This window comes from Primulina eburnea, chromosome 3 (genome assembly GCF_022965805.1).
Source record: "Primulina eburnea isolate SZY01 chromosome 3, ASM2296580v1, whole genome shotgun sequence".
Lineage (NCBI taxonomy): Eukaryota > Viridiplantae > Streptophyta > Magnoliopsida > Lamiales > Gesneriaceae > Primulina > Primulina eburnea.
In genome coordinates, this window is record NC_133103.1 from 50,309,975 (window position 1) to 50,331,730 (window position 21,756).

General features: G+C 35.5%; 3 protein-coding genes across 3 annotated transcripts; 2 read left to right on the top strand and 1 right to left on the bottom strand.

Annotated features, from left to right (window-relative positions):
- Positions 1–819: 819 nt before the first annotated feature.
- Positions 820–6,686, top strand: LOC140828541 (sm-like protein LSM5). The gene is made up of 4 exons (XM_073191474.1): positions 820–980; positions 1,163–1,286; positions 6,282–6,354; positions 6,466–6,686. The coding sequence occupies exons 1-4, from the start codon at positions 944–946 to the stop codon at positions 6,496–6,498; spliced, it is 267 nt and encodes an 88-aa protein (XP_073047575.1). The 5' UTR covers positions 820–943; the 3' UTR covers positions 6,499–6,686.
- Positions 6,687–15,681: 8,995 nt separating this feature from the next.
- LOC140827442 (uncharacterized) lies at positions 15,682–16,266 on the bottom strand. Its single transcript, XM_073190112.1, has 2 exons — positions 15,994–16,266; positions 15,682–15,939 (listed from the first exon to the last, which is right to left on the bottom strand). Exons 1-2 carry the CDS (start codon positions 16,264–16,266, stop codon positions 15,682–15,684), a joined length of 531 nt encoding a protein of 176 aa, XP_073046213.1.
- Positions 16,267–19,506: 3,240 nt separating this feature from the next.
- On the top strand, positions 19,507–21,424 carry LOC140828542 (9-cis-epoxycarotenoid dioxygenase NCED6, chloroplastic). Its single transcript, XM_073191475.1, is given in 2 exon segments — positions 19,507–20,175; positions 20,178–21,424. Coding segments are annotated over 2 exon segments (1,800 nt in total). The 5' UTR covers positions 19,507–19,604; the 3' UTR covers positions 21,407–21,424.
- The last annotated feature ends 332 nt before the right edge of the window (positions 21,425–21,756 follow it).

Sequence of the window (21,756 nt, forward strand, 5' to 3'; positions counted from 1 at the left end):
TGTATTTATATTATTTATTTATACTATATTATATTATAATATAGAAGAGATATCTAGATTAAGTATTTTTGGAGCTATGTTGTAATTTTTGATAAACCAAAATTACTCTTAAATTTTTTATTTTTATCTTCATTTAATTAAAATCTATAATAACAAACATATTTTAGTAAGCTACAATTTGCTACGAACGATGAGATTCAACATCCTTGCGTCGTCAAACTTTTGATTCAAGTTTTATAATAATCAGAGTTAAAAATAATGGCAAAAACTTGTGTGAGACAGTCTCACGGGTCGTATTTGTGAGACGAGTATCTTATTTGGGTCATCCATAAAAAAATATTACTTTTTATTCTAAGAGTATTACATTTTCTTGTGAATATGAGTAGGGTTGACACGTCTCACAGATTAAGATCCGTGAGACGATCTCACATGAGACCCACTCAAAAATAATTATGTTATTCTTACTTTTCTATATATAATCTCATCTTTCATTTTCACATTTTACGAATCAAACGATATTTAAATTTATATTTGGCAAAAATTTGTGTGAGACGATTTTACGGGTCGTATTTTGTGAGACGAATCACTTATTTAGGTCAATCATGAAAAAATATTACTTTTTATGCCAATTGTATTACTTTTTATTATGAATGTCGGTAGGATGGATTTGCCTCACAGATAAAGATTCACGAGATCGTCTTACAAGAGCTGCTCTTTATATTTTATTTATAAATATGAAAATATATATTTATCTTTATTTATACGTTTTCAATATATTATAATCTTATTTTGATATCAAAAGTTTTAATATCGTGCCAAGGTCAAATTTTGTGGGCACACCCGCCCTTGTTTCGAAGAGAAGCGAACACTTCAGAGTTCCTTCTCTGTACATCGTCCAGCTAAAACCCTAGACTGAAGCCCTCTACATTTCCAGCTCTTCTCAATGTCGTCAAACAATCCATCGCAGCTTCTTCCATCTGGTAACATAGGCATTCTATTTTCTGCATTTCAATCCCTCTAGTACTTAACCGTGAGGAGGGGGAGGGGTTGGTTAAATTTACCTCTTACACTGAAAATTTGTTGAAGAAAATTTCTGGGTTCAATCGGTTTACCTGAGAATTTTGATGGGTTTTTTGTTTCTCGTGTGTTTTGTGTCCTGCAGAGCTGATTGACCGTTGCATTGGGTCGAAAATCTGGGTTATAATGAAGGGAGACAAAGAGTTGGTGGGTACTCTCCGAGGTTTTGATGTCTATGTTAATATGGTGTTGGAAGATGTAACTGAGTAGTAAGTTTCTGACTAACAAAATTGGTTTCTCTAATGCCTCTCTTTTTGATGTGCTCATGCTTTTTATTTGTTTATGAATGGATGAATTTATGGAGTCAAAATTATTTTCAGGGGCATCCCAAGATTTAAGTAGATGCAAGACTTGAAGTTTTCATAAAATTTCTTAAGAAATTTGATTTTTTTTCTTCATTGCATATTGGTGGTGTTCTTGCATTTATGTGCGGCGAAAGTGATGACTTTTTTTTGGAGTGTTGTTGTTTGCTTATTGCTAGAGCAGTGTCATTGGTTTTGGGATCAAATGAACGCATCAATGTTTGTTTACTCGATATGAACAATCAGTTAATGTAAAGATTGTTCACGACTCGCGCAGTCTAAAGTATAGTTATTGGAAGCAGAAGACACATTAAGGTGCATAGTTTTCATTCAATCCAAGCATAAGGGGGAGTACAAGACACTTACTTTATTGAAGTCAAGTATCCTAAGGGGTTATGTGGTACAATCTATCTGAATAGAATATCATTACAAATAATCTTGTGTTTACTTTATAAACTATTAAACGGCAGTAAAATGAATTATTATTAGTTTATATCCAAAAATGAATTACTATTATCTTGCACTTTGTTTAGATTATCACAACATCTAAGCCGCACTTCAAAGGTTACATAAACTCGCCAAAGCTATGTTTTCACGCCGAGGCGAGCACCTGATCCATGCTAGGACTTGTGTGCTTTTAATCACTTTGGTTCAAATCGCTAGTTGACACATGCAAACAAGAAATATTTGCTCTCTTTTTTAGTGGTGACTTGTACAAAACCCTTCTTTTTGCCTCTGTGAGTTTAGCTCTCTTGTTGGTAAAACTACATTTGATCACTTTTTTGTTAAAGGGTCTTGGGAGAATTATGTTATGTGCAGTAAATTTAGTCAATCGTGGATGATTAAGGCCTGATTGACGATGATTGTTGCATTTGAGGACAGTTTTATTTGATTTTGCGTATGCTTCATTAGTATTTATATTTTTATCCTTAATCTTTTGAGATGGACTTTTTTCCAAAGGTCCTGATACAAACAGTTTGCCTTGAAATTTTGTGTGTATGTTATTCTTACCAAAAGTTGATTCACAAAAATATGCTCTTATTATATTGAATTTTATTTGGTTATGCCCTACATTTGGTCTTTAGATTTGTTGTGGGCCGTATATGTTAATGAATAGTACGAACCAAACAAAAGATATTTTTAGCTTCTATAATTTGCCTTGAAATATTGTATGTATGCTATGCCAAGGGATTTTTAGTTTGCAGATGATATTATCTTGTAGACGAAGCTAAAGAAGGTGTAAATAAAAAAATTAGATAGATGACGTGAAGCTCTTGATAGTTTTTTAGAACTAGTCGCTCAAAAACGAAATATTTAGCTTGTAATTTTGGTCCTGAATCTAGACAAATGTGTAGCCCAGTTGAGATTGAAGGTCCAAAAGTCCCAGAGTGAAATTTTTCGCTACTTAGGATCTGTTATCCAAAAGACCGAGGGCATTAGAGAGGATATAGACCATATGATTAAAGCAGGTAGATGAAATTGAGGATGACATCAAGAGTCATATGCGATAGAAGGATGTCTGTGAGATTGAAAGAAAAATGTTATAAAACTATTGGTCGACATGCTTTATGGCTCGGAGTGTTGACCACTACATGACTACATATGCATAAGATGACGGTAGCAGAAATGCGTTTGTTAAGATATATGTGTGGCAAAACGCACAAGGATAGAATTATGAGCTATTTTGGTGTAGCTCATAGAGGATAAGATTGAGATTGGAGATAGACGTCTAATATTGTTTGATCATGTGAGGAGGTGATCAATCACGGCCCCGATCCGGTATATCTTAGATTGACAGGTTATTGGAAGGAGTTGAAGGAGGAGTAAACCATTAAAATTTTGGATAAAAGTAAATAAGAAGGAAATTTTAGATATTTGTTTAAGAGATGACATTTGGGAAAGTCACTTAGTTTGGAGAACTAATATCCATGTAGTCGACCTCACAATTAGCGGGAATGTGCTATGATGATGATGCTGCTGTTATGCTAAGGGATTTATTTCATTATAGTAGTTTTCAGGTTTGATCTTGCAACCATAATTTATATACAATAATTGATGAAGAAAATTATTATAAAGCTGAAATAAACCCGGAGATAAACTCTGTAAAAGAGGAAGGCTCCTCTTCCCTGAGCTAGGCTAGTATTTTCTTGAACAACAAAATAACATAATGATTCCTAATTCCCTTCACGTTTTATTCCCTTCTCCATAGCTAGATTCTTCCAAGGGCTTGGGCTTGCATCACTGGAACTGCATAGGTTAGGGCCCTGGGCCCACCATAGTAGAATCCATAATAATATTTATGTCCATAGCAATTCTCCCCTCCTTAAGAACAGCCTTGTCCTCAAGGCTAAGAATTGGAAGCGGCCAATTCTTTTGCTCCACCTTGGTCGTATCTTACCTGTCATTGATTTGTTGGAGCACTGATAGAGTAACACATATCCAACAACTTGGCCCACACAGTCCCAACCAAAATGAAGTTAATAGTAGTAATGTCAACTCTAATATGCTGCATCCTCAAGATTTTTCTGTCAGTGAAAAACTTCAGAGACTTCCAAAACATGTAACCCCATCCCTTTGCACCAGATCTGTAGTCATCAATGGGTACATGTCATAACTTCCTCTAGCCGATAGCATTACATGCCCTTTTAGCTTGTCTATGATGTTACTATTAACGTGACCCAAACGGTAACCACTTCCAAAATCTTTATCCACTTTCTCCTCATAGACAATGGCATTGGTAATGGCAACTTCATACTGTTTACGCTGGTCTACCGCTTGATAGCTTGACACTAACTTATTCAGAGTAATTACACCCAAGGGCTGCAGTTGATGTTCTACATGCTTCCAATTCTTATTCACATAATTTGTCATATCCCAGTTGTTGTCATTAGCTTTCTTGTAAAAACAGCCACTGATGTTACCATGCTTTAAATTTCCTTCCAAATAATATTTAGTGCTATTGCTCTTATCCGCCAAAAAATAAACCCCAATCCAAAATTTCGACACTGAACCCGTCTTAACAAGATGCAAAATCTCACTATCATTAGCGAAACCACAAAACAGTTCAGTGAACTTGTGAGTTATCAGACCAGCTCCCAAACTCCCCAAAACGTGACAGAATTTGTGGAAGATCTCCAATATTTCTTTGTCTAATTGGAAGGCCAAGATGAACCAAGTTACCAACAGTGTTCTAAATGGCGGTTGAGGCGGCCGCCTAGGCACCGCCTAGGCGGTAGGCGGCCTTCGACCGCACCGCCTACGCTTGAGGCGGGTGTTTTAGGCGGCCAAATCTATACGGCGTTGGGGAGGCGGGTCGAAGCGGTGAGCAGGCGGGCGAGTCGGCCAAGACAGGCGGTCAAGATTTTTAAGTTGTAGTCAACAATTTCAAAAACCTAGTCAAAGCCAACGAATTTTAAATTTTAAAACCCTAGCACACCCAACATTTTTTTTTTACTTTTGGTTTTCATTCTCATGTCTCAACCACTAAGCCCACCACACACTGTCTGTCACCCGCCACCTGCATATGTAGATGTAGTAGATGGTGCATATGTAGATGATTTGGAAGATTATTTATGTTTATTTTAGTACATGTTCTAATGATGGATTTGCATGTATATATTTATTTGCACATTATGTAGATGATATTATATTGTATGAAACTTCTTTGTGCTTAAAAATTATTTAATTCCACATCTTACATAAAAAATGATGACTATTTGTGATTATATTGAATGATTATATATGATTATCGATAAAAAATTATTTTAAAAAATTCAACCGCCTAGGCACCGCCTGGGCACCGCTTAGGCGGCCCTACGGTGACCGCCCCGCCACCGCCTCCCGCCATTTACAACCTTGGTTACCAATTGGGACAAAGTCAAAATTATTGGCTGTACTCCAATTTTCAACTTGCAACGTATCCAACTGGATTTAACTTGATACCCATCTTCCTTATTTAAGGACAATACCTCAACTATCAACTCCAATACCTCAACTATATACCTTGAAATATCATACAGTCTTGCTCCAATATATATGGCTTTGAAAATAAAGATTTTAGCAAAGGTACCCTTGCGTAACTTCTCTGGGTTCACATAATAATCTACAATGACCATGAGAACTATTGTGGCTCCTAGTCCTAAGGCCAAAGCAACTCTATCGGCATAAATAATGGCTCCTGGTCCCAAGGATAAAGCTGAAATAAACACTGAGATAAACTCTGTAAAAGAGGAAGACTCCTCTTCCCTACCCTAGGCTAGTATTTTCTCGAACAACAAAATAACAGAATGATTCCTAATTACCCTCCCCTCACGTTTTGTTCCCTTCCCCATAACTAGATTCTTTCAAGGGCTTGGGCTTGCATCACTTGAACTGCATTGGTTTAGGGCCCTGGGCCCACCATAGTAAAATTCATAATAATATATATGTCCTTAACATTTGATATCATGAGTTGCAAGCTATCATTTTAGCCTTTATTTGTACCTGCAGACATTTCCATTTTCGCAACATCGATCGTGTCCAAAAAGAAAAAAACTCACCTTAATACTGATTAAAAAAAAAGAAGAAACTCTCACCCTATTGAGCAAAGTTGTCAAACATAAACTAATGTAGTAGAGAGTCAGAGTTTGCTTAGGGGTGACTTTACTGACATACTATTTGTGAATGATATTCCCTGCTTTATGAAAACTTGGCTTGAGGTATCTTAACCTGCAAATTTCCAGTCTTTAGCCACAAATAAAGATTAATATTTTCTGAGGTATATCAACTTCAAATAGAGTTACTTATATTGATTTTTTCCTGATGTTCATTCTGCTTTTCGGAGCTTTGACCTTTGTACAGTTTACTACGTTTACTTTTGCATGTATGTCTACCATATTTTAAGCTCTTTGTGTTTTTCTACAGTGAGATAACTGCTGAAGGACGTAGAATCACAAAACTTGATCAAATCTTGCTAAATGGAAACAACATTGCCATAGTAAGTATAATGAAGCTATCGTCTCAATGGCTCGGATCAGCTCAGTTTATTTTGTATTGCCTATGAAAGAATTTTTCGGGCCAAAGCTAACAATCTTTTTGCCTAACGCAGCTGGTTCCTGGTGGCTCCCCGGACCCAGAATGAGGTATGCAGTGCCAATCTTTAGCTTTCCGACATTCCGATTAATGACACCAGTGTTTAGGAAAAAAATTGGAAACTAATATACTTTCTGACTTGAGAAATACCGAGATGTACGAGTAATGAGTGTATGATGCTGAGTTTTTATTGAAGAAGTCAAGCATAAATGCCATCGATTTTCGTATTATCCATTACACCTATGTATTCTATCTTCTATTTTGCTGCTTAAGTGTGCTTCCTGTGTTCATCGTTTAGCGAGATAAAGTGCAATATTCGAAATTTATGTTATGCCTATAGCTCCGTCCTGACGGCTCTCTAGGCGTTTCTGGCACGGGAAGTACGCAGCTGGTTAAGTTTGGCCTGGTTCCCTCGAACTGGTTCTAGCCTAATAATATTTCGTGTTTCTCCAGGGAAGCAGGCCGAAGTTGCCGGTTAAAAAAACTGAAATTTTTATGTAGCTTCCATCTAAGAACAAGAAATTCCTTTCATATATACTGATAAAGAACACAAATATTCTAATGTTATCTCTCAATGATGGAGGTGTGGAGGTTCTTTGAATTCTTGGTTGTTTGGTTTAGACCAGTGTGTAAGTTAACCAAATCAAGTCGAATATGGAAAAATTAAGACTAAAGTTTGTGTTTAAATAAGTATATTTGATTTGAGCTTTTGATTATTTAAATAATCTTTGTTCGAATTAATTGATTTCGAAAATAAGTAATTTAAATATATTTATTTAACATATAATATTATATATTAATAAAATTCAAATTTCCTGAGCTAAAGATGTAAGCGAATCAAATCGTTTGTGAGCTATTCGAAGCTCGATTCGATAAAAGCTCGTTTGAGCTAATTTAATGAGGTTCGTTAAGATAAACAAACTAAACTCAAGTTTTACAGTATTCGAGTCGTTAGTTCGTGAACATGTTCGTTGGTAAGTTCATGAGTAATCTTTTAGATGAAAAAGTAATAGTTTTGATATTGGATTTATTGATTTTGCATATTATTCATGAAATATATAGAAAAATTTATTAAATTTATTTATTATAATAAATTTACAAAATTTAATAAGAATAATATATTTTCTTTAAATATATAATTTATTTTTTAATTAATTTAATGAAACTTTAAATGTATAATTCATATTTATTAAGTTTGTTTAAGCTCGATAAATGCTTGAATAAGCTCATAAAGACATGACCATGCATATATTCGTTAAATAAAGCTCGAGCTCGGCTCGATTACAAACGAACCAAGCTCAAACATTCAAGAGTTCGGCTCGGCTCGACTCGACTCTGCTCGATTACATCCCTATCCTGATTTATAAACAATGGTAAATTAGGCTCGAATTCGCTTACATTTGAATTTGGCTTGACTTCGAAATTTCAAATACGAAGTGAAATATTTTTGAGGATATCTTCGTGTGTACCTAATGGTAATGAATTATGGGCCGGGACGGCCGGACCGGACCGCAACCCAAATGGGCCTGCATGTTTTAAACCACTTTCAAAGGGGTAATTGAAATCGTATTCCAAGTCTTCTATTTTCTACGGTGGGTGGGCCAGCCCGATTGATATAATCTGTTTTGATATTATGATAAATTAATTTATGTTGAAATAATATATTTTAATATGGAAAAAGTAATAGTTGAATATTTGAATGTTGAAAATAAGAGTTGTAAAGTTAGAAATTTGTGTGTGATGATGTAGGTAATGATGTATTTTATTTTTGGATTATGTGTAATGAAACTCTATAAATAGATCTCTCATTTGTGAAGAAAATCACAATTGAGTAGAGAGAAAAATATTATAAAGTGTGTAGTTTGGTAAATTTTGAGAGTTTGAGATTTTTACTTTTTACCATAATTTTTTACTTTTTCACAACACGTTATCAGCACGAAGCTCTAAAAGTCCTACATACTTTTCCAAGCTCCAAACAGAAGAAAAAGGTAACAAAAGTAATAATACTTATTTTACTGTTATTTATTTTACTGTATTTATTTAATATACAATATAATGTTATTATTAGAAATAATAAAAATAAATTTTTCATAAACTTGTTATAAATCCTGGGAGGATGTTAAGACGACATCCCACACTCCCGGTAAGGGATACGACAAGTATAAAAGCCTATAAAGTTTTTAAACAAAATAAATTATGACACTCATTATAATATTATGATATGATATACATAATTATTTAAACATGTCTACTATTATATACATCATATTATTACCATAAAATTATACAAATACATACATTTATTTTTTGTACACCAATGGTCATAAACGGTAACAAACGGTTAGTTTTTGCCCTATAAATATCATCTCACAAACACATTCAATCACTCCAACTTTCTCTTCTCCTCTAAAAATTATTCATCATCAAATTTTTCGAAGAAAAAAGAAGATGGCTTTTTCAAGGATATTTTTAATTATTTTGGTTATCATACTCACGAGTCTTGTATTTATCGGAGAATATCCTCCTCGTGCGTTTTCTTTATTTTTACAAATACTTGTACTTGTTGTTTATCCGTTACTTTGTATTGCAATATTTATTAACTAATAAAATGCATCGTAATTTTTTTTAGTACCACCATGTCAAATTTAACAAAGCTCGAATTTATTGCGCTCGACATCACGGGAAAGAATTATATGCCATGGACTCTAGATGTAGAAATGCATCTTGAGTCATTGGATCTAAGCGAGACCATTAAAGAAAATGGCATATGCACGTCACAAGAAAAGGCAAGAGCCATGATATTTTTGCGTCGACATCTCGACGATGGATTGAAATGTGAATATCTGACTGAAAAAAATCCCATGGCTTTGTGGAAGGGATTAAAAGAAAGATTTGAACATATAAGGGAAGTTATACTTCCGACCGCCCGGGATGAATGGAACACACTGAGATTCCAAGATTTTAAAAAAGTCAGTGATTACAATTCGGCGATGTATAGAATAATCTCGCAATTAAAATTTTGTGGACATGAGGTCACATAATCTGAGATGCTTGAAAAAACATTTTCCACATTTCATGCATCAAATATTACTCTACAGCAACAATATAGAGTACGTGGATTTGCGAGATATTCTGAGCTCATCGCCTGTCTTCTTGTGGCGGAAAAGAACAACGAGCTATTAATGAGAAATCATCAGTCCCGACCCACTGGATCAACAGCATTTCCAGAAGTAAATGCTGTAAGTAAAAATGAATTTATACCTGGAAACCAAAATCAATTTCAAAGACAAGGTTTTGGTCGAGGTCGAGGTCGAGGTCGTGGACGTGGACGTGGACGTGGAATTGGTCGTGGTCGTGGACGCGGCCGTGGTTTTGAAAATAATAGAGATAGTTATAACTCATCTCAAAAGAGCGTCCCAAACCATCCACAGAAAAGACATCATGAGAATACAAGTGTTAATGAGAATCACTCAAAAAGATATGAAAGTTCTTGTTACAGATGTGGTACTCCAGGACATTGGTCCAAAGTTTGTCGAGCCCCTGAGCACCTTTGTAAACTTTATAAAGAATCATTAAAGGAGAAAGAAAAGGAGACCAACTTCACTGAACGCAGTGACCGTTTGAGTGATTCAACTCATCTTGATGCTGGTGATTTTATGAATGATTTCTCTGGAAATGATCAACATGTTGGTGGGATAGAAATGAACAATTTTGATGCTGCAGATTTTCTCAATGATTTTTCTGAAAATGAACAATATAGTGATAGAATATAAATGTACAATAATTTGTTTTTCATGTATTCATATAATAATGTTTTATTGTACAATTATGATATGTGTTATATTTATATATGTATTGTCAGTAATTTTATTTCATTGCATATTTTTTTGAAGTTCAAATATGGAAAATGCTATGAGCAAAGCTGAAGCTTGCATACCCGATAGTGGTACAACGCACACTATCCTCCGAGATAAAAGATATTTCTTGGAACTAAAACCAACAAAAACAACGGTGAACACAATATCAGGTCCTGTATACTTGATTAAAGGATGTGGTAAAGCACAATTTTTGTTACCTAATGGTACAAAATTTTTGATCAATGATGCTTTATATTCACCACAATCGAAAAGAAATTTGTTGAGTTTTAATGATATATATTCCCATGGGTATGATACTCAAACAATGAATGAAGGGAATGAGAAATATATGTGTCTTATCACATATAAATCAGGAAAGAAATATGTGATTGAAAAACTATCAATGCTCCCTACTGGATTGCATTATACACATATAAGTCCCATTGAATCAAACTTGGTAGTTGATAATTCCTCGATATTAACCAATTGGCATGATCGATTGGGACATCCTGGTTCAACAATGATGCGAAGAATTATAGAAAATACACATGGTCATCCACTGAAAGACCAGAAGATCTTTCAGAATAATAAGTTTCAATGTAAAGCATGTTCTCTTGGAAAACTTATTATAAGACCATCACCAGTCAAAATCCAAACTGAATCACCAATGTTTCTTGAACGTATTCAGGGTGATATTTGTGGACCAATCCATCCACCATGTGGACCATTCAGATACTTTATGGTATTGATTGATGCCTCTAGCAGATGGTCACATGTATGTTTATTGTCAACTCGAAATGTTGCATTTGCAAGATTACTTGCTCAAATAATAAAATTGAGGAATCAATTTCCCGATTATACAATCAAGAAAATTAGACTTGATAATGCTGGTGAATTTACTTCCCAGACTTTCAATGATTATTGTATGTCTATGGGAATCATTGTTGAGCATCCTGTTGCTCATGTACATACACATAATGGATTGGCTGAATCATTGATTAAACGTCTGCAAATGATTGCTAGACCAATGATTATGAAAACAAAGCTCTCTATTTCTATATGGGGACATGCAATTTTACACGTTGCTTCATTAATTCGCATCAGACCAAGTGCATATCATAAATACTCTCCATTGCAGCTTGCATTTGGTAAAGAACCAGACATTTCTCATCTGAGAATTTTTGGATGTATGGTGTATGTGCCTATTGCACCACCACAACGAAAGAAAATGGGATCTCAAAGAAAGGTTGGAATTTATATCGGTTATGATAGTCCATCAATCATTCGATATCTTGAACCTCAGACAGGAGATGTGTTCACAGCACGTTTTGCTGATTGTCATTTTAATGAGGAAATCTTCCCAATGTTAGGGGGAGAACAAAAACATACCGAAAAAGAAATTACATGGTATGTATCATCATTGTTACATCTGGATCCAAGAACAAAACAATGTGAAAAAGATGTACAACAAATTGTACACTTACAAAGAATAGCAAATCAAATACCAGATGCATTTGCAGACACAAAAGGGGTAACTAAATCATATATACATGCTGCAAATGCCCCTGCTCGAATTGAAATTCCAAAGAAACAAATGGAAGATACTCATGATGTCATTAAACGCCTGAAGCGTGGAAGGCCAGTCGGTTTCAAGGATAAAAATCCTCGAAAAAGAAAATTCATAGAGAAACATGATGATCACAAAATAGAGAATGTTGTTCCTGAAGAAACACATGATGATGAAAATGTTCTGTCAGAACCACAAACTGACGAGAATCATGAAATCTCTATCAATTACATTAATACTGGAAAAATATGGAACCGAAAAGATATAGATGAAATTGATGATATATTTTCTTATAAAGTGGCAATCGACATCATAAATGATAATGAAGATCATGAACCAAAATCTTTTGGTGAATGTAAAAATCGGCAGGACTGGATAAAATGGAAAGAAGCCATCCAGGTTGAATTGGATTCGCTAAATAAACGTAATGTTTTTGGACCTATAGTCCTTACACCTGAAGGTTTAAAACCTGTTGGATACAAATGGGTTTTTATTCGAAAGCGAAATGAGAAAAATGAAATAGTAAGATATAAAGCTCGACTTGTTGCACAGGGTTTTTCTCAAAGGCCTGGAATTGATTATGAAGAAACGTATTCTCCTGTGATGGATGCAATTACGTTTCGGTATTTGATTAGCTTGGCGGTATCTGAAAATTTAGAAATGCGTCTTATGGATGTTGTTACAGCTTACTTATATGGATCAGTTGATAGTAATATATATATGAAAATCCCTGAAGGATTTAAGATGCCTGAAGCACAAAGTTCAAAACCCAGGGAATGTTATTCTGTGAAATTACAAAGATCATTATATGGGTTAAAGGAATCAGGTCGAATGTGGTATAATCGACTAAGTGATCACTTGATGAAAAAGGGATATGTAAATAATTCAATATGCCCTTGTGTTTTCATTAAGAAAACAACATCCGGATGCGTAATTATTGCTGTATATGTTGATGATTTAAACATCATTGGAACGAATAAGGAAATTCAAGAAGTTGTGTCATACTTGAAGGAAGAATTTGAAATGAAGGATCTTGGAAAAACCAAGTATTGTCTGGGTTTACAAATTGAACAAAAAGAATGTGGAATGTTTGTTCGCCAGACAAATTATACAGAAAAGATCCTTAAACGTTTTAATATGGATAAAGCAAATCCTTTAAGTACTCCAATGGTTGTTAGATCATTAAACATAGAAAAAGATCCATTCCGTCCATGTGAAGATGATGAAGATATTCTTGGTCTAGAAGTACCATATCTAAGTGCCATCGGTGCCCTTATGTACCTTACAAATTGTACAAGGCCTGATATATCTTTTGCCGTGAATCTGTTGGCAAGATTTAGCTCATATCCAACAAAGAGACACTGGAACGGAATTAAACATATATTCCGTTATCTACGAGAAACGACAGACTTGGGACTTTTGTATTCAAAAGATGCTAATCCAAGTATAATTGGTTATGCTGATGCTGGATACTTATCTGATCCACACAAGGCACGTTCCCAAACTGGATATGTATTTACTCGTGGAGGCACTGCAATATCTTGGCGTTCACAGAAACAAACGCTCGTAACAACTTCATCAAATCATGCCGAGATTATTGCACTACATGAAGCAAGTCGTGAATGCGTGTGGTTAAAATCAATGACCCAACATATCCAAATCTCATGCGGATTATCATTCGACGAGAAGCCTGTGATACTATATGAAGATAATGCTGCATGTGTTGCTCAAATGAAAGAAGGATACATAAAAAGCGACAGAACTAAACATATTCCTCCTAAGTTCTTCGCATTCACCAAGGAGCTTGAGAAGAATAAATGTATTGATGTTCGTCACATTCAATCAAGTGAAAACTCATCAGATCTCTTCACAAAGGCACTTCCTACCTCAATATTCAGAAAGCACATATATAATATTGGGATGCGCAATCTACGAAATTTGTGAAGAATTGTTCGTGTCAACATGAGGGGGAGTTTACGTGACTGCACTCTTTTTCCCTTACTATGGTTTTTATCCCAATGGGTTTTTCCTAGTAAGGTTTTTAACGAGGCAGTACAAAAACACGTAATGAATACATCATCGTATCATGATCATCATCACAAGGGGGAGTGTTGAAATAATATATTTTAATATGGAAAAAGTAATAGTTGAATATTTGAATGTTGAAAATAAGAGTTGTAAAGTTAGAAATTTGTGTGTGATGATGTAGGTAATGATGTATTTTATTTTTGGATTATGTGTAATGAAACTCTATAAATAGATCTCTCATTTGTGAAGAAAATCACAATTGAGTAGAGAGAAAAATATTATAAAGTGTGTAGTTTGGTAAATTTTGAGAGTTTGAGATTTTTACTTTTTACCATAAATTTTTACTTTTTCACAACAATTTAGTCACCACAACGAATTATTAGAGCTATCAAAAAAGGCTCAGCTTGTCCAACCAATAAAATAGATGGTTGAGTTGACAATTTTTCGATCCGTCAAAATGGAGGCTCGACCTGTCTAATATGACAATTAAAGCTGTTAAAACTGATTAGGCCGTCTGTCACGTAAAATAAGTGAGTTTGGTTGGCAATTTCGCGATCCACCAAAGACGACCGGCAAATCGCCTTTCCTGTTTCGGGATTATGATAGGACGGAGTATCACAAAGTGCATCTTTCTCCGGATGATGTCCGTACTTGTGCATCCTTTGAGTAAAAAATTGCCAAATGAAATTTCCTTGCAAGTGAAATTAATTTCACATTCCTCGTAACAAACTCTAAATTATTTTTATACTTATAATTTTAAACTAATTCTTGAAATCCAACTTTATCAAGTAAAATAAAATAAAATAAATTAACCATATAAATTATAGGCAAAAACTTATGTGAGACGGTCTCACGGGTCGTATTTTGTGAGAACGATATTTTATTTGAGTCTTTTTGCTAAGAGTATTAATTTTTATTGTTAATATCGGTAAAGTTGACCCGTCTCACAGATAAAGATTCGTGAGACTTCTCACAAGAGACCTACTATAAAGATTCGGATTAATTAATTTAACTGGAAATTGTTGACTGGTGACACATCAAATTCGAAGATTTCATCTTCATGTCAATTTTTAGCCATGCACCTTGAGTGACGCATTTAATTTATTATGTCATATTAATTTTTTTTTTGTCTTTTTAAAATAAAAATAAAATTAAGTAGCTAATGTGTAACGTTACGTGTCATTAAAGGTGGCTAAAAATAGCCATGAAGACAAAATTTGATGTCCACGTCACCAAGCTCGACCGGGTAATTGGCTAAATAACCTCGGTCAACTCTTTTTTTAAGAAAATGACCTGCTCAAGTGTATATGAATTATATCATTTTCTTAAAAAAATAGTTGACCGAGGTTAAAAAATAAAATACCCTGCTCGACCGCCTACTCATCAATTTCTGCTCAAATTAAATAATCTGATGTAAAAATGACTAAAATAGCAAATAGGTAAACATACTATATATTGACCATAATTTGATTAGTTAGATGACTGAATCCCAAAAAATCCAAAATTGACAAAAACTTGCGTGAGATGGTCACCCAATCGTATTTTGTGAGACAAATATCTTATTTGGGTCATTCATGAAAAATTATTACTTTTTATGCTAAAGTTTTACTTTTTATTGTGAATATCAGTAAGATTGACCCGTCTCACAGATAAAGATTCGTGAGACCGTCTCACAAGATACCTACTCATCAAAGTTTTATATTCCCCTTATAATTAAGATGCATATATACTCGTTGAACTTGTTTTTTTTTTTTGACAAGAAAGCTCGCAATTTTTATTACTATAGATCATCCATTACAAGCCTACTCAACCAAGATGGAAATTCGCCATTCACCCATACAAAGGATGAAGGGGAAGAAAAAGCAAAATGAGCAATAGTATGAGCTACTCTATTAGCCTCTCTACGAACATGCACAATCTCTGAAACAACTGGCTGCTTCAACATGGGTATAATCTCTGCTGCACAAGCTCCAGTGTAACTATGGTTCTCTAAGTCGATAGTGACTGCTTGCACTGCCAAAAGAGAGTCAGATGCCACCTGCACATCTTCAAAATTCAGTTCTTATAGGAGACTAACACCCTCCCTAATTGCCAAAAGTTCCCCATGAACAACAGAAATTGGCTGGTTAATTTGCTTGCCAAAAGCCATCAACAACCGGCCTTGCTTGTCCCGCACAACTCCCCCTACGCAGTAGTGGCTTAGTTGGTTGTTGACCGCTGCATCGATGTTAAGTTTTAATGTACTAGCTCTCGGCGGTGTCCAAGACTTCTCCGGTTTCCCCCTCGCGTTCTTCGTGCATAGGTTTCCTGATTCTTTTGCTTTACGATAGTCGGCAAGGAAGGTTAAGCTCCAGTCCACATCCATAGTAATCGAGCCCCTTCTGCATAAAGTTTTGTTTAACTTTCTAGATAGCCCAAGCATGCATAGCAAAATTCTCAAATTCCTCTTTAGTTAGTTGTTCTTTCATCCACAAACAGAGATCCATAGTGCAATCCCACTGCACAGCTCTCAGCAGGAACGCAAATGATGTGTTCTTCCAGAGGTGTTTGATATAAGCACAGTAAAATAAAGAGTGGCACGTGGAATCATAAGAGAACTTGCATAGATCACAGGCTTCATTAACCGGCACATGATGTATAGCCAAATTCAAATTGGTAGCGATGCAATCATGGGTGATATTCCACCAGAAATGTCTGATCTTGGGCGGCAGCGAGAGACTCCAGAGAAATGCCCACCATTTTTCGTTAGGTGGCATCGATTGGTGCTCCGGCACTGAGAATAATCCACGTTGCAGTCGACAACCATCTCGCACTGAGTACTTACCTTTAGGATCAAAACGCCAGAAAAGCGAATCACGCAAATTAGAACGAGGAAGTGGGACTTTGAGTATTTCACCAGCAACATACGGATTAAAACTGGCACATATTAGTTCAGCATCCCAGGCGCCATCCTTGATTAAGGTATTCACTGTTACCTCGCGATCCCAAGATTCCCTCGAGGGCCCAATCGTAGACTGAATACTTGGTATCCATTTATCTGTAAAAATATTAATTGAACGCCCATCTCCAACTCTCCAAATCAGCCCACTGGTAAGGAGCTCTTTGCTCCATAACAATTATCTCCATATATATGAGGGATTACTCCCCAGACCTGCTTCCAACATTGGCCCATATCGAAATATCTGCCCTTAAGGACTCGGCTAGCCAGGGAGTCCGGGTATTGAATGAGGCGCCACAACTGTTTGGCGAGTAGCGAGCGGTTAAATTCAACCAGTTTTCGGAAGCCCAGTCCGCCCCTCTGTTTAGGTTGGCAGAGGAAGTTCCAGGTACGCCAATGCATCTTCCGTTTGCCATTTTCCACCCCCCACCAGAAGCTTGCACAAGCATTTTCAATCTCATCACAAACAAGAGCAGGAATTTTAAAACATGACATCGCATAGGATGGAATTTCTTGCAACACTGACTTAATAAGAACCTCTTTGCCACCTGTAGAGAACCACCTATTTCCCCACCCTTGAATACGCTTCGCCACTTTTTCTACCAGATATCGAAATTGAAGCTTTTTACTTCTCATGGACACCGTTGGGAGGCCCAAATACAAATCATGACATTGTACCACTGGAATAGTTAGAATTTTTTCAGAGTCTCCCTCAGCATCGTGTTGGTATTTGGGCTACATGATAAGGCTGACTTTCATAGTTTATGAGTTGCCCAGACGCCTTCTCATAAGTATTGAGGTATTCTTTCACTCGAGCCCTGTCTTCCATAAACGCTCTGAAGAAAATCAGGCTGTATTCGAAATAGACTTTTGTAGAGTTTAAAAAGTTAGGTGATATTCAACCTTAACTTTTAAAAACTCTACTAAAGTCTAGAAATGTTCAAAATGTCAGTAAAATTTTAATAACTTCATGAAATTCATTAACATATAAACAATAGAGCTTAAAATACACCTATAATTTATCAACAAATATTTTTTGTCCAATCAAAAGAATTGGATGTATTTTTCTCTTTCCATCTTTTCCTCTCTATCTCACTCTCTCTCATCTTCAAAAAATATCTTTATATGGGGTTAGTCTATGCTACATTGATAGTGTGTTTCTCATCCTATTTCAATATTATTAGATAACGTGAGTCCCTCACATTTTAGTTGACATGTATATTAATGATTCAAAAACTAACATTTGATCACATCATAAATAAAGAAATACTGCAGATATAACGTTGAGTAATCCCTCTATATATAAACTAATTAATTATCTATTTTCATCTTCATATAATTTTGGTTTTTGGCCTAAAATTGAAAGTAATAATGATTTTTTAATAAATTAAATTTAAATTTATCATTAAATTTTGAATAAAAAATAATTTTTTAATTTTTTTAATATGATTAAAAATTGATTTTTTTTTATTTTCTAGTATTTTCAGTTAGTCCATGAGCTATCATATTTTTATTTAACAATTATATTTATACAATAATAAATAATGTTTTGAATTGTTTTTACACCAGCATATATAAAGGCTTTATTTCAAAGTAAAGATTTTATTTACGTAAAATAATTATTAGTTCAAAGAAATCATAAAAAAAATAAAAATTAAAGGTACAAATGCATATACATATGAAAAAGTTTACAAATATCTATAAATTTTTTGCAAAAAGTCTACGAGCATTGACGAATTTCTATTTACAAATCTGTAAGATTTTATGAAATAAATAAAAAAATCAGTCAAATCCACGAAAGTCAATCATTCAAAAAATTTCATAAAATTCATTAAATATCTAGATTGAATATACCCCACTTAATTTCATGTCGAAACCACATTACCACAACATCAAAGCCACATCGGAAAAATGAGTAAAATTGCAAAAACCCAAAATATAACGAATTAAGACTGAAATTCGATAACATAAACGAGCAAAATCGTAAAAAGACAAATATATATGACTAAAAATACAATTTTTTGCTAAAATCGAACTAAACATAAAATAGAGAATTTAATGTGATTTTCAAAGCATCTTTTACCTAACATGTTGGTGGCAACCTTATTATAAAGTAGCAATATATGCATTCATTTCCTGCCATTTACCTTGGCATGTTTCCACCAATTAATTGCATGGCGGTTGAGCTTTTATTTAAGGGGATTAAAACATTTTTGACTTCATTATCTTGCCCTAAAATTTGGCTTGTCGCCTTATGAATTTTACAGACGGACGATTTTCTCAATTTAAATTTAAAATTTAATGACTGATGTTACATGTACAATACAAAAAATTCAATTTATCAAAATCTCACTATATATTGAATACATAATCTTACGATATTACAGTAAAATCTCGTGATATAATAATTGTAAATATAGCTGTAACGATATATCGGTTGTACGTTTAACATTATTTAAAGTAAATTTTTTTTTTCTTCAAAATTTGAATCTTTTTAAGTTTGAGATTGCTAATTTCATAATATTTTAAATATTTTCACCCCATTTAATTTAATATAAATAATCCCCAATTACACTTGTCTCCTAGACATAGCATACACTCGAGCCATGGCTGCCCCATTCTGCCTTTTTTACCCCTATAAAGCATAAACCTTTGCCCATTGTCTCAAGACACACAACATCCTTAATTTTTGAAGATTTGATTGTAATATTATTATTGTTTCTGTCTTCCTTCAAGAATTCTTCTTCTTCCACCATCAAATTGACATGCAAATCTCACTCTCCCACCATCTTTACTTCATCCCAATACCCTTAAAAACCAATATGAAATCTCCATTACTAAACCCTAAATCCACTAAAGAAATGGTATGTGTGTCCTCTTCATTCATGTGCCAAGCCCTAAGCAATCCATCTGAAGATACATTGCAAAAAGAACCACCACTTCCATCACCTATGCCACCGTCGTCTCCGAGGTTGTCCATGTTTCCACCGGATTCTTTACAACCTCCTAACTTAACCCTAATTCAAAAGCTTCTCAACTCCGTGCTTAACATGGTGGAGAGATCGGTCGTAATGAAGATGGAAAAGAAACGCCGGTTGAACCGGATGGTTGATCCGGCTGTTCAGCTCGAAGGGAATTTCGCACCGGTTCGAGAGTTCCCGGTTCGCAATGATCTCGAGGTTGTCGGCACCATTCCTAAAACCCTAAGAGGAGTCTACGTTAGAAATGGTGGCAACCCGTTGTTCCCTCCAACCAGTGGCCACCACCTTTTCGACGGTGATGGCATGGTTCATGTAGTCTCCTTGGTGGGGGAAAACCAAGCCACCTATGCTTGCCGTTCACTAGAACAAATAGGTTGGTGCAAGAAGTCGAGTTGGGAAGATCGGTTTTTCCTAAGCCAATCGGTGAGTTGCATGGACACTCGGGCTTGGCTCGGCTCGCCCTTTTCGGCTTTCGGGCAATGGTTGGATTGATCGACACGGCTCGTGGAATCGGTGTAGCTAATGTTAGCTTAATCTACTTCAATGGCCGGCTCTTAGCCATGTCCGAGGACGATCTCCCCTACCAGATCCGTGTTACGGACCACGGCGATCTTGAGACGATTAAACGATACGATTTCAACGGACAATTAAAGGATTCCATGATTGCTCATCCTAAGGTGGACCCTGTCACGGGGGAATTATTCACTTTGAGTTACAATGTACTTTCCAAGCCTCACCTTCGATTCTTCAAATTCGATCCATGCGGCAATAAGTCAAGTGAGATAGCAATTTCCATCCAACAGTCAACGATGATACATGACTTTGCCATCACGGAGAGTTACATTGTCTTACCGGATCATCAAGTGGTATTCAAGTTATCCGAGATGATTCGAGACAGATCGCCCGTGGTCCACGACCCGAAGAAAATAAGCCGACTTGGTATTTTACCCAAGAATGCTAAAAATGAATCCGAGATTCAATGGATCGATGTCCCAAATTGCTTTTGCTTCCATATGTGGAATGCATGGGAGGAACTAGATGGAAACAAAGATAAAATCGTCGTCGTTATCAACTCATGCATGACGCCGGTAGGCGCGATGTTTACTAGTACCGATGACCCGATAGTAACCGAACTAACCGAAATTCGTTTAAATTTGAAAACATGCAAGTCGACCAGAAGGGTCATTGTATCAGGGATAAACTTAGAAGGTGGACAAGTGAACAAGAGAAGATTAGGTATGAAAGACAGATATGTATATTTGGCTATAACTGATCCATGGCCAAAAAGTAGTGGTATGGCTAAGGTCGACTTGACCACGGGACATGTAACAAAGTACATGTACTTGGACAAAATATTCGGGGGCGAGCCATGTTTCGTGCCTAGCGACGAGGACGAGGACGAGGAGGACGAAGGGTTTCTCATGAATTTCGTGAGGGACGAGGAGAAAGAGACGTCGGAGTTGGTCGTTTTGAAAGCTTCAAACATGAAAGAGATAGCATCGGTTAAGCTACCTGCTAGAGTGCCATACGGGTTTCATGGCACATTTGTTAGCTCGCAAGAGTTGGAGAAGCAAGCTTTTAGTTGATTTGTTGGGATTATGTTTACGAATTTATCACCAAATTTAATTGTTTGGTGAAAATATTTTCCGGGTTCTATATGGTTAAAAATGGGGAATTAATTTGTTAGAATTTGGTGGAGTCCAAGGGTGCATATTATATTAATTTCAAGATTCTCTCCATATTAATAGAAAGGATGGGATTTAAATTTTAAGTGGCCATTAGAATTAGTGGGTCTCATATGAGACCGTCTCACGGTCACAATAAAAAGTAATACTCTTAGCATAAAAAATTATAATTTTTCATGGATGACCCAAATAAGAGATCCGTCTCACAAATTCGATCCGTGAGACCGTCTCACACAAGTTTTTGCCTTAGA

Excerpts from the sequence above, each read along its gene's own strand:
- LOC140828541 (XM_073191474.1), top strand. The coding sequence starts at position 944 with ATGTCGTCAAACAATCCATCGCAGCTTCTTCCATCTG. Across the intron at positions 981-1,162 it reads ATCGCAGCTTCTTCCATCTG|AGCTGATTGACCGTTGCATT; the intron begins GTAACATAGGCA and ends TGTGTCCTGCAG. Across the intron at positions 6,355-6,465 it reads ATGGAAACAACATTGCCATA|CTGGTTCCTGGTGGCTCCCC; the intron begins GTAAGTATAATG and ends TGCCTAACGCAG.
- LOC140827442 (XM_073190112.1), bottom strand. The coding sequence starts at position 16,266 with ATGGATGTGGACTGGAGCTTAACCTTCCTTGCCGACTATCGTAAAGCA. Across the intron at positions 15,940-15,993 it reads TTGTTCATGGGGAACTTTTG|GTGGCATCTGACTCTCTTTT; the intron begins GCAATTAGGGAG and ends GAAGATGTGCAG.